Here is a 12,336-nt window from a genome sequence, read left to right on the forward strand (position 1 = left end):
TTTTTCCCCTGTTCCATTATGAAGACAGGGCACTTTGCATTATTTTCACACCGTGTAGTAAGTGCTATTGTTTAGTCTAATAGGGGACAGTCAACGAAATCCAGTAAATATTTTTACCTTATCTTTCATTCAAACGATGACACAAGCCCTCCCAAACATGAAAACAGGAACTGTTCTTACTCAAAGGCCAAATCGGTAAAAACGTAACCCAAAACATCAGGACCTGAAGAAAAAAACACTTTGCACCTCCAAGGTCTAATAGGGGCAACTGAAAAAAAAAAATTAAAATCATAATATCACTAACACAAAACAGTTCAGCACAAACTATGCCAAAGTCAGGACTGGGGACAAGCAGAGAGTGCGGGGCCATCGTTCCAGACATAGCAGCGTAATAGCTCTGGAAACCATTTAAAATGGGAGGATGGATGGACTGGCTGACCTATGGAAACTGAAGGGTGGAACTCAATAAAAATATCCCAGCTACCCTGAGCCATGCTGCTCCTGCAGGGCCAAGAAGGATGCTGGCCCACCTATTTGGCCTAGAAGTTAAAAGTACAAAAGAAAAATAAAGAGAGAAAGAAGTCCAAATCCGCCAACATACCAGCCCCATGTAAAAAGCTGCCAAGCTGCTCTGGAAACAGGCAGCCTCTTCCACAGCTCCCTTATCAGATCTGTAGAAAACAAACTCTGGCTGATAGCCCAGGCTTGTGTTTGTTTCCCAACACCAGATCCCTGCAGGTAACCCCAAACTTAAGCCATCAGATGCACTGACTATGTGGACCCCTCCAGGCTGCCAGCTCCAGCAGGGGCTCTGTGCCTCACCTTGACAGCCCCTGCAATGGCTAAGCCAGAGCAAGTTGCACAAGATCAAAACATAAAGTGAGAAAACAGAATATCAAGTGTCAAGAGAAAGAGAAAATGATGATAGCAGTGAAAATGATGTTTCTGCAGGAGCTGGTCTTGCACGCTCAGCAGCACTGTCAGTCACATCGAAAAGCTGCTGCTCTCTCTGTCCTGCAAGCAGCGCCTCCGGTGACAGGGTAACAGGACCGGATAAGATCTTCATAGATCACAGGGGGGATGACCCATCTCTGTGCCCTTGGTGCAAAAAGGTCACTTAATACTCAGCTTCTAAAAGGCGGGGGGGGGGGGGGGGGGGGGGTAGTTTTTCCATAGCTGAGCTACAGAAAAACTCTGCAGAACTATGGGCCTGGAAAATCCCAGATTTTGCTGCCTCAGGAATTGAGACAGAGGTGGAAGGAGCTCAGATGGGATGAAGAGGTCTGCATACCACCGCCTCCAAGTGCCACCAACTTCTCACAGTAAGGACCCCTGTCTTCAGTTAAAACCTTGCCTCAATTCTTCATATTCTCCCTATAAATTGACAGCAGTTGCTCATACAGAATCAGAAATTTCACCGAGAAATTTATGTCACACAAAGATCAAAACCTGTGTGTCCTGATTTACAAGTTCCAGTCAAGCTCAGAGAAGTATAAACCCAAAACAAACACCTGAAATACCTAGCAAGAATAGCTTGTGTCTGGACTACAGTCAGGGAATGCAAAACCCAAACTTGGCCAATTATTCCAAACAAAAACCTCAACAGAGGCCTCAAGGATCCTATCCTTGCCCACAGCTCAGACCTTGTTAATGTGACAGAAAAATCCCTCAAGCCAGCAGCATCTTCTCGGTTTCCACATTACCTTCAAACTGATGCTGAAATATAACAAATGATGGACATACTGGCCCAAGTCATCAGTTTTGCACAGCCACAGAAGTGCTGCTCAGAAGATCTTTATGCCTTAATGCAGCTGCCCTTGGGTAAATGTGCGTGTCAAAGGAGTCTCTCAGGCATCAGATAAAGAGATAGAGAAACAGTCAGAAGAGATCCATGAATGAATGATCCCAGCCACAACCAGAGGAAAACAAGAGTCCCAAACAGGAGAATGCAATGAGCTGTTGATGTTTTGGCTTTCAAACCTGTTACAGTCTCTTCAATTTCTAAAAAGCTACAGGGAAGATGAACCTTAAATCTCACAATAGCAGGTCAACCATTCACTCACACGGGACTTGCAACTTGGTCTTTAAAAACAAACTGACACAACACACAGGATGGTGTTAACATCTTATTTTGCAATGATGTTGAATGACTGCTCATAATTAGACTCTAATTGTGATTTAATTGCTCTGTGATCTGAGTGGCCATAAAGAGAAAGCCTGGAGTCCCATTTCAATGGGTGGAAAGATTAACCTTTCTGTGGAAAACATAATCCCATTTCATGCCATTAAAAGGATCATATTAATTCCTGAAAATATTTATAAGGGCAAAGATGTGGCACTTTGGCTCTAACATCCATCTCTGGGGTGCTAACTCAAGGCACTGGAGAGGATGGATGAGCAGTTTGCCACAAGTGGGATCAACTCCTAAATCCTGACGAGTGCCACACTGTTAATTCAGGCACAGCAAAGATAAGGTCTTCCTTGCAGCAGTATTTTAATACAGAGACATACACATTGCACAATTACTAAACTACTTTAAAGAAAGATCATTGACTTGTAGCAAAATATATTAGAAGTGATGCAAAAAAAGAAGAGATTCTGCCTGTTTCAGTAGTGACTAGCCCTGTACAATGCTCATCCCAGCAGGTCTGTGTCAAAACCAGTCCTTACAAATTTAAGGCACATGGATGTCTTCCAAGCTTTTGGATGGCAAATCTTTTGCTCCACTTCAAATCCACTTGGGTTCTAAAAGAATTTGGGTCAAATGGAAAAAAAGACTTAGAGAATTCACCATGCAAGTGACTGGCACTCAGCTGCACAAAGACTAAAGGAAAACACTTTTCGGAGCTCATGCGTGACGCTGCAGAAGCAAACTCCCAGAATAAGCAATAGCTCACTCTCTAAACAGCTTTTCCCTTTGCTGGCCCAAGAGAGGCAGCTGCCCACACATCAAACCAAGCACAAGCTCTGCTACATCTCAGGGCAGCACACACGCATCAGTGCTCGCTTTCGGGCTCTGCAATGCCAGGCACCAGCATAACCTACTTAGCGTGGGATGTTCAGTGTCACCCATGAACAAAGTGATGCTTTGCTTCCCAGGGTTTGCCAAACTACTGCACACACAAACATTTATGGATGCATCAGCTTTTGTGGGGTTTGGTTTGGGTTTGGTTTGTTTTCAATGCTCTACAAAACCAAAACATCCATGACAGCAGTTGTCTCACGAGCTGTGTCAGGAAAACAAAAGGAAAAGGTCCTAACAGCAGGTCATGCCAACTTTTGGAAAGAAGCTGGTTTCGTTCAAACTCGTACACAAAACTGATTTCAACATTTCATGATCACCTCATACAGGCAAATGCCAGCCTGACATTGAAGCACTGAGTCACAGCACCATGTTTCAGAATTTATCTCAGGGTCAAGTTAATGTTTGAAAAGAAACAAATGCAGCTGATAGCACTGGGTAAACAGTGATGGTTTCTGCTCGGGATCACGCCTGCTCCTGTTTGCCCTCTGTGGGGCTAGTGAACCCCCCCCCACACACAACTTCTCTCTACTGTGGAATCATCTCACCCACAAAGTACCACAAAACTGATCTCAACACCTCCTGGTTTCAGAACAATTGGTAATTTGGGGCACTGGATCCTGAGAGTTTTTAGGAAATCACTGAACACAAAACTGAAACAACAAAAAAAAGGCAAAAGGTTGTAGCCAGGTCCCTTCTCCCAGGCAACCAGCACCAGAACAAGAGGACACAGTCTCAAGCTGCACCAGGGGAGGTTTAGGCTGGATGTTAGGAAGAAGTTCTTCACAGAAAGAGTGATTGGCCATTGGAATGTGCTGCCCAGGGAGATGGTAGAGTCACTATCACTGGAAGTGTTTAGGAAGAGACTGGATGGGGTGCTTGGTGCCATGGTTTAGTTGATTAGATAGTGTTGGATGATAGGTTGGACTCAATGATCTCAAGGGTCTCTTCCAACCTGGTTAATTCTATTCTATTCTAAATATATTAACTTTGACAGTATCCCACATCAAGTAACTGGCCTGATATGATTTGGCAGGGGTCATCTAACCAAGGACTAAAAAAGCATAAGAAGCTGCAATCCAAAATCTCTCTGAATGAGCCCATCTCTCACTGAGCAAGAAAGAAATCCCAGACATCTTGCCATAAACAAAATACAGTGATTTTTACAGACACAGCCTTAAACCTTTGCTTGTGAAGAACATCATGATAAACTTTTGTTCTGTCATGCTAGCTTCTGTTAATGGAGATACCCAAGAAGAAAGGGTGTGCCTGATCTTACTATTGATTTGTTTAAGGGAGCAATATATTGCTGATGTATCCAAGTCAGCTATTTTGAAAACTGTGAAGTGTATCCAAGGAAGCCACAATAATCAAGATACAACTGGGAAAAAAAGTCAGTGTGTTCAGGCAATGCCAGCTTCATACAAGAATATGCGACCATTGCTTCTATAATTCAATCTATTAACTTCATACTCTCAGACCAAGTAATAATAAAAATGCATTTATTAACTCCAAGGGAGTTAATTGCCAATTTCATCAGAATTTAGGCACAGATGTAAGATGGAAACAGTCAGTCATAAAAGCATTACATGTTAACTGAGGGTTTTTTCACACATTTGACAGTTCTGAAAGTTACTAAGATACATGGTAGCAGATTCTTCCTCCCTCTTCCCAAAACTCAGGCTGCTCTAGGGGTATATTTCTTTCTCAAACTTAAGGCTAAAAAAAGGGTGCACGTGGGGCAAAGGAAAGGAAAGTTTTGCTTAAGCTCTTCAGCTTCCCTCACTCCCTCACACAGGGCAAGGGAATGACCAAGGAATCCCGTATGAGCAGTATTAAATACTTTTATTCCAATTAAGAGAATTCATAGAGGTTCCCCTTTTCGTACTTTGTGGGAACCTGTTCAAACTTACAACTCACAAAAGCAAGAAAAAACCACTGCATGTGGACCTGTAAGTCTATAAACCCCAGTTTAATGACAAAGCCCATGCACAGCCTATTCCACCTATGTTTCACATCCTAGTCTTGTCTTCGAAGTGCAAGGTCAGAACAGTTATTTTCTCTGCTCATGCTTGCAGATGACGGACTTATTTATAGTAAATTTCCTGTTTTTCCAGCCTTGTAAATGTCACACAAAATAGACAAGGCAATAAAATGTATACACTTCCAGGCTAACGCTGCCCTAGCATTTCAGCACCAGCCCATTAGGCGCAAGAACTGGGAAAAGTAGAAGAATTATAGTTTCTGAAAGGGTTTACCATTTTCACACTGCCTGTTCCTGTTGCGTGACAGTTTCCAGCCTCACAAGGAGATTTTTAATCAATGTAGAAGTAAGCTATTTTAATTAAAACACTCTCCTTTTCTATACTTATGATCTGGATCCACCAGGGAGATCCCTGCTCTGTGCAAAGCAGCACAGGGATGCCAGGCTATCGCTGAGAGACCACAAAAATGTATGTATTTCTGTTCTACATTCCTGTCTGATGGAACAATGAAACATTTGAATTTTTTTTTTTGATGCAAAGGTGGGGCAGGGAGGAAGGAAAATATAACCCCACAGTAAAACCAGGGGCTTGGTTCTCCTTTCAGGGTAAGGACAGTCCAAGGTTCAAGTACCTGCTCTGACTCCCTTGCAGAGCTTTGAACCTTTTTCTCCAGGTAAACCCAGCCAATATGCTAAAACTCAGCTTTCTGCCCCTTCTTCTGACCATTTCCTGGAGCTGAGACACATTTACCACTAAATTCTATCATTTCTGGTACATTCCCATGATGCTTTTCCATTTAAATAAACTAGGATTTCCAAAATAACCAGAAGTTTAATCAGAAATTTCTTGTTTGGGAGAGGTTTGGGTTTTTACCACCTTCCTTCATCCACCAATACCGTAAGCTGCATTTTAGCACTTCTGCTAAAACAATCAGGGAGCAAAAAAGAACCTGCCTAATTTCCTCATACTTCTCTTCATGCTTTTCTCCCCCTCCTGCCTGGGCTGGGAAACCAGCAGCTCAGTTTCCCTCCCTGTTTCCTAGTGAAGCCAAAACAACGCAGCAGGGAAAACACACATTTATTCAAGAGAAACTGATTTTGTTAGGAGTTTGACAGTTTCCTGGAATATCTCTACTGGCCCTTAGAAATTACTAACAAGTAACTGTGCTTTGATACAACAGCTCCGGGGCAGTTTTGAGCTGACATTTCCCCAGAAACGGGGAGCAGGTGACTGAGGGGGAGTGCTCAGCCATGGCTCAGCTCCTCCCCAACACCCCTTTGCTGCGATCTGCTCCAGCAAGAGAGGTTTGAATGATGGCTGTGAGACAAGTGCCTGCAGCCCTTCAGCTCTGCACATCAGTGGGGCTAGAGACAAGACTTCAGGTGACGTTCCTGCCAGCTGGCCCGAAATTTTGTCTGCAGTGACCAGCTGGTTTGAACCAAGCACAGAAAAAAATGCTTCTTGCACCAGCAGCCAGAGCAAAATCCCCAACTTTGAGATGCATCCAGACGTGTGTCTGGATGACAAATAAACTTTCCCCTGAGGAATCTCTTGGGCAGTTCCTCCACTTGGAGCTGATCTGGGGTGCTCCTCCATGCTGCACCCCTCCAGGTGCCCACCTGCAGTCCTGCTCATCAAACCAAGCTCAGCGGCTGAAGCAACACCAACAGTTTCCTGGAACGAAATTCAAGTCCTGCCCTGGAAATTACAAGCCCATTATCCAGGCCTGTTACACCAACCTGTTGAGCGACTGTTGTGCGCACACGGATGTGAAGTGTGTTGGGGTTTTTTTTTAATCCCCATGGGAGGGCTCTTCCTATGCATTTCCCTAGCCAAGAGGGAGATCTACCTGTGCATGCCTTCACCTGTGCACTGCAGGGCTGGGAGCACGGATGCGCCCTCACTCAGGGTAAATCCGGGGGGGGAAGTAACCCCGCGCTGACTTGGAGTCGGAGGTGCCCTAGTAGGAGGGTAGGAGCTTCCTCCTTCCCAAGGCGGGCAGCCGGCAATCACATGCTGCACTTTTTGAACAAGCCTCTAGTCAACGCGCAGCAGCGCGGCTGCTCCAAAGGATGCTCAGCTGCTGGAGAATTTCTCCCACATTCCCCCATCTGTGGGTCTGCCTTTGCCGCTTCACGGGTCACCCCGTTCACTGGGCTCCCTCCCTACGGCCCATGGGTGCTCCTGCCGGGAGCGCTGGGGGCTCGGCGGGTGCCTCAGAGAAAGTCTCACGCAATTCCTCGCTGTGCTTAACGCAGGCTGGAAAACTGCGAGCGGGGTCCCGAGTCAGGACTATAAGGTGGCGGTGCCAAAGTGCGCCCGGTAAAGGTGCGCACACGAGCGTATGCAAACCTGTGGGACTGCTCTGGGGTACCCGTGATGAGCCGAACGTTCGCCTCTCCCTTCCGCACCGCACTCGCCCTCGGCCCCCCAGCACCACCGGCAGGGCCCCTTCACAACCTCCAAGGGCAGCGCGCGGCGGGACTCCCCCGCCCCGACCCTCCGCAGCCCCGCGCCCGGCCCGGCCTCGCACCTTGTCGGACGGCTTTCACCACGATGGGGTCCTTGCAGCTCCGGATCACTTCCAGCACGTCGTAGCGCGGCAGCCCCGAGACGCGGACCCCCTGCACCTCCAGCAGCAGCTCCCCCTCGCTCAGCGCCGCTTCACCGTCTCCCACCACCGCGCCCGCGTAAGGGAATTCGCCGTGCTCCGCGCCTCCGAGCAGGACGAAGCCCAGCTGCCCGCCTGGCCCGCGGGTAAGGGAGCACTGCCGCACTCGGCTGGCCCAGTGGTTCTTCTTCTGGACGACGCGCGACATAGTGCTGCGCGGCCCTCCGCGCCCGCGGAAGCGCGGTAAGCAGGTGCGCAGGGGGCGCCGACCCGCCGCTTCATAGACCGACTCGCCGACGGACCCTCAAGCCATCGCCACCGGCACCGCGTCCGGGCCGCATGGCTCCGCGCCCGCGGAGGAAACGCACCCACCTCCCGCCTTCCCCTCCGTGTTACTAGTAAAAAAGAAAGAAAAAAAAAATTAAAAATTAAAGCAAAAAAAAAAAAGCCCAGAACACAAATCCGGCTGGCCCTCGCCCCCCCGCGCCGCTCCTTGTCCCGCTGCCCCTCTCCTCGGAGCGCTGCTCGGAGCGCGGAGGCGGCGCCTTTAAGGCGATACAAAGCCCCGTTTGTTTTGTTACACTTGGGTCCGTCCCGCTCCGCCGCGCTTCGCTCCGCGCCGCCGGCGCAGGCGCCCTCGCACACCCCGCCCCGGCCCGGCCCGGCCCGGCCCCCGCCCGCCTCCCCGCCCCCGGCACGGCGCGGTGCGGTAGTGCACGGCCTCCCGTGCGCCCCATGTGCGAGTCCCTGGCCGATCTCGGGCTCCTTTTCCTCCCCCTCCACTGGCAGCCCTGCTCTGGTTCCGAGCGCCCCGCACCCAGGGACAACTTTTCCAAAGGGAAAAAGTCGATGCCGATGGAGGCCAGGCGGAGGTTGGGTGAAATAATTCATGTCCCAGCAAGGGGCCGGGGAGCGCAGGGCTGTGCTGAGAGCTCTTCCAGAAGCTGAGCCCCAGGAGATGCTCATGTTTCAGGGTAATTCTTTGCTTTCCCCGGGGGCATTTCGAGGATTTTCCAAGTTACAGACTGCTCACCTGTGCTTTCCAGGAGGTTGTTACAGGAGAGGACACGATGAAGTACAAGTCCTGAGGAAAAGCTTGCGCAAGCCTATCATTGAAACGGTTTGCACAAGGCTGAGGTAGAGCCGTGCTCTTACCCCTATTTCTTCATGTTCTGATTGAGTGCTTGAATTTGTAATGTTAATAATGTTCTCATGCTTTATATTCTTCCTGTAATTGTTTACGAGCTGGGCTGACCTATAATGAAGTCTGTCTGCTGGGGAAACAGACATGCAGTCGTTTGTTTGCCCTTGACCACAACTGTGCAAAGTTACTCTGAACTGGTGCAAAACTCAAACGGGGAAAAGAAGTCTGCATGCACGTACCAGCTGTCCCTTCCAGGTCATGCTCCATGCTTCCAAACCTGAAAGCTAGGCCTCATTTTGAGCAGTCTTATGCATGACCGAACCCCTTCCAGCAAGGAATTCACTTGTCAGATGTGTGTGTGCCCTATTTTGCTGCTAATCGGGACTGAGAAGTGACACAGGGAAACAAAGAGCCTGCTCCTGCTGTCTCTGCTGCCCAAACGTCCGTGCTGCCGGTACAGCCTGCAGACTTTCCCTGCTGCCTCTGTTGCTCTCTCATCTCACATCTCTCAAGCCATGCATGTACTGAAATGATCGGCGATGCAGGAGAGCCGGCAGGCTTGGGGAGCCAGTGCACGATAGCTGGGGATGGAGCTCAGCCCAGCGGCCTCAGGTGCTGGCCGAGCTGATCAGCCAAGCTTAGCTTGCAGACCTCCAACAAGGGTCCCTTACGTCTGTCCCGGACGAAATAAGTTAACCTGTCCTTGCTTCACATCCTGCATCCCCATCTCTCCTTTCCCCCTGGCCAAGACAGTTAAATTCTGGAGTCCTCAGCACAACATATACATAGATCTGTTAAGGATGGTCCAGAGAAGGGCCACAAAAATTATCTGAGGGCTGCAACCACTCTGCTGTGAGGACAGGCTGGGAGAGTTGGGGTTGTTTGACCTGGAGAATATAAGGCGCTGGGGAGATTTTATTGCAGCTTTTCAGGGGTCTGTTAGAAAGATGTGGGCTGTTTAACAGGATAAGGGGTGATGGCTTTAACCTAGAAGAAGGGAGTCTTAACCTGGTTATATGGAAGAAGTTTTTCATGATGAGGGTAGTGAGACACTGGAGCAGGTTGTCCAGACAGGTGGTAGATACACCTGGAACCATTCAAGTTCATGTTGGACTGGGGCTCTGAGCAAGCTGTTCTGGTTGAAGATGTCCCTGCTTGCTGCAAGGGGATTGGATTAGAGGACCTTCAAAGGTCCTTTCCAACCCAAACCGTTCTATGATCTCTCATATGGCTGTTTCATAAACCCCCCCATCACTGCAGGCTCTGCTCTGTCTCTGGCCTGAGTGACACAGCCACCTCCAGGCAGGGGAACCAAAGGCTTTGTCCAATGTGACACAGCACAGCAGTGAGCCGGCTCCATCCCCGGTGCCTCAGGCACCTCTCTCCAGGTCTCTGTGAGAAGCAGATGGGACTGCTAGTGTTCAGAAAGTTGGACTAAGTGCCTGAGCCCCTTCCAAGGAGCAGGACAGTGCCTGCCTCCCTGGGTATGAAGGGCACATGCAGAAGGAGATTCATGAATTTTGAACTCCCTGCTGTGCCTAGCCTTTTTTTACTTCAATCTAAGAAGTTTTTTTTCCATGTGGAACTTTAATACTTAATTCTCACACACAGCTGTGCTGTGCTATGTTTGAGCAGCAGGAATTGCCTTAATACCTGCTTCCTTTGGCTCTGCAACTGGCTGCCCAGTTTTTCCACTTTTAGGATGACAAATGATCTTTACTGTACCTGGACCAGTAAAAACTGGGTCAATGATCAGGCTAAATCTCCCAGGCAATACATGCTCAGGAGGCCCACGATCCCTGAGCAGCAGCAGCGTGGCTGGCAGGGAAGGGTTTGTGTCTCATCTGCACGGCAGCTGATAGCAGTGTCACACGTATGAGCTCACAGCGCAATGAGACTCTTGTTCACAGCTGAGAGCTGGGTGTGACGTATTTTCATCACCATCATTTTGCAGGATGTGTTATGTGACAGCCCAGCTAAGCTAAAATTCATCTGGGATCCACGTGAGCATCACATGAGCTGTGGCTGCCCTGAGCACATCTTACAAAACTACTCATGTCTCATGGAAAAACATTCTGACAAACACCCTTTAGAAAAACAATTTTGCCAGTGAAATTTAAGAGATGACAGACTTCTGAGGGTTAACCTTCTGTTTGCTTACAAGTATTGCAACCCTAAGGGAAGAGTGAGCTGTTCCCATCATAATCCTAATGCCGTGCTCATGTCTGGGCCACTGTGTTCCCCAAATTGTTCTTGCTGGTAATTAACAAAACCCACAGACCTCAGCCAGAACTTTCTTATTTTAAGACTTTCCCTGCAGTTTTGCTCCATGACCGACTTTCTACTATTTTTTTATCTCCCAGTTGCATCCAGTAAAGAGCAGTTGGTCAAGCAATTAATCAGGATATCCCTAGATCCTAGAAGCTGGCATCACTTGGAACAGTTTAGATGTAGCCAAGATCGTTCATTGTCCTCATTCCCAGGCTCGTTACTGTCCAGCACCTTACTGCTGCAACAAGATGATCTCAGGTCATAGTTACTCCAGCCACCTTAATAGAGGAAGCCCTTGGTCAGCCACCAACAGTGCTGAGCCCATGACCTGTGTCAGGGCTACTCCTGCCCAGGAGAGTCCCTGGCACCAGCCCAATAGATAATCAGGTCATTACAACACAAAAACCTGTCTTTGCATTCCAGCTGCACAGCTCAGCCTCTCTCCCAAGGGACAGTGGTCCTGCATTTGCAGGGAACTGATTTAATGATTAACACACCATCTTCATCTCCTAACAATTGCACTTCTGATAACAACACTCTCCTTTTTGCAAGGGTCTCTAAGCACTTTATAAACATTAATTAGCAAAGCTTCTCAGGGTGCTTGGGGAACAGTTGAACATTAACACGGGGCAGAGAAAAGCTTAGGCACATCCCTCATCTGAGCAAGGGTGGTTGCAGCTGTTCTGTCTCACCTCCAGCTGCTGGTCCAGCCTCGCTTCACCTCACACAGGATCATACACTCTTCAGCAGCTCACAGCCTGTCACAGCACTTCAAAACCCAATTCAGTCTGGCTCAAAGCTTTAAGCAGAGCCCAATTTTCTTGTTCTTTGGTTTGCAGCCGCCATGGTTTGGTGGCTCATCTGCCAGCAGCCTCTAAACTGTTGAGATGAGTGGGTTGATACTTTTCTTCCTCCATCAGAAAGGTGCTCTGCATGCACTGGGGCCTGCTACAAACACACAACAGCTAAATGGTTCCTTCAAATAGGATATTGACCCATGGCCTTGGTCTCATAAGCATCTCTGAAATTTCATACTGTGTCCTGGATTTTAAAATGGGTCAAATCTCACCTAAGCATCAAATCATTCTCTCAGATTTCATACAAAAACTAGTGAAAACCACAGTTTCTCTTGTTGTGGGATGAAAGCCATGTCTAGTCACTGAGAATGTTGTGGGTTTATGAGATGAGAGTTCAGAGCCATATGCTCCCACCAGAGTGTAAAAAAAAAGGGAAAAAAAAAGATTATACTGATTAAGGCTACAAGCAAAAGTAGAGATTGTTTAATATATCAGAATTTATTCTT

General features: G+C 48.1%; 1 protein-coding gene across 1 annotated transcript in view; it reads right to left on the reverse strand.

Annotated features, from left to right (window-relative positions):
* MAGI1 (membrane associated guanylate kinase, WW and PDZ domain containing 1) overlaps positions 1-7,999 on the reverse strand; it is a 369,638-nt gene extending 361,639 nt beyond the window's left edge. The window contains exon 1 of the mRNA XM_054161149.1: positions 7,541-7,999. Coding sequence (XP_054017124.1) covers positions 7,541-7,826 — 286 coding nt within the window. The 5' untranslated portion in view covers positions 7,827-7,999. The remainder of the gene's footprint in view (positions 1-7,540) is intronic.
* Positions 8,000-12,336: the final 4,337 nt, after the last annotated feature.

The sequence above is a fragment of the Dryobates pubescens genome, chromosome 1 (assembly GCF_014839835.1).
Source record: "Dryobates pubescens isolate bDryPub1 chromosome 1, bDryPub1.pri, whole genome shotgun sequence".
Taxonomy (NCBI): Eukaryota; Metazoa; Chordata; class Aves; order Piciformes; family Picidae; genus Dryobates; species Dryobates pubescens.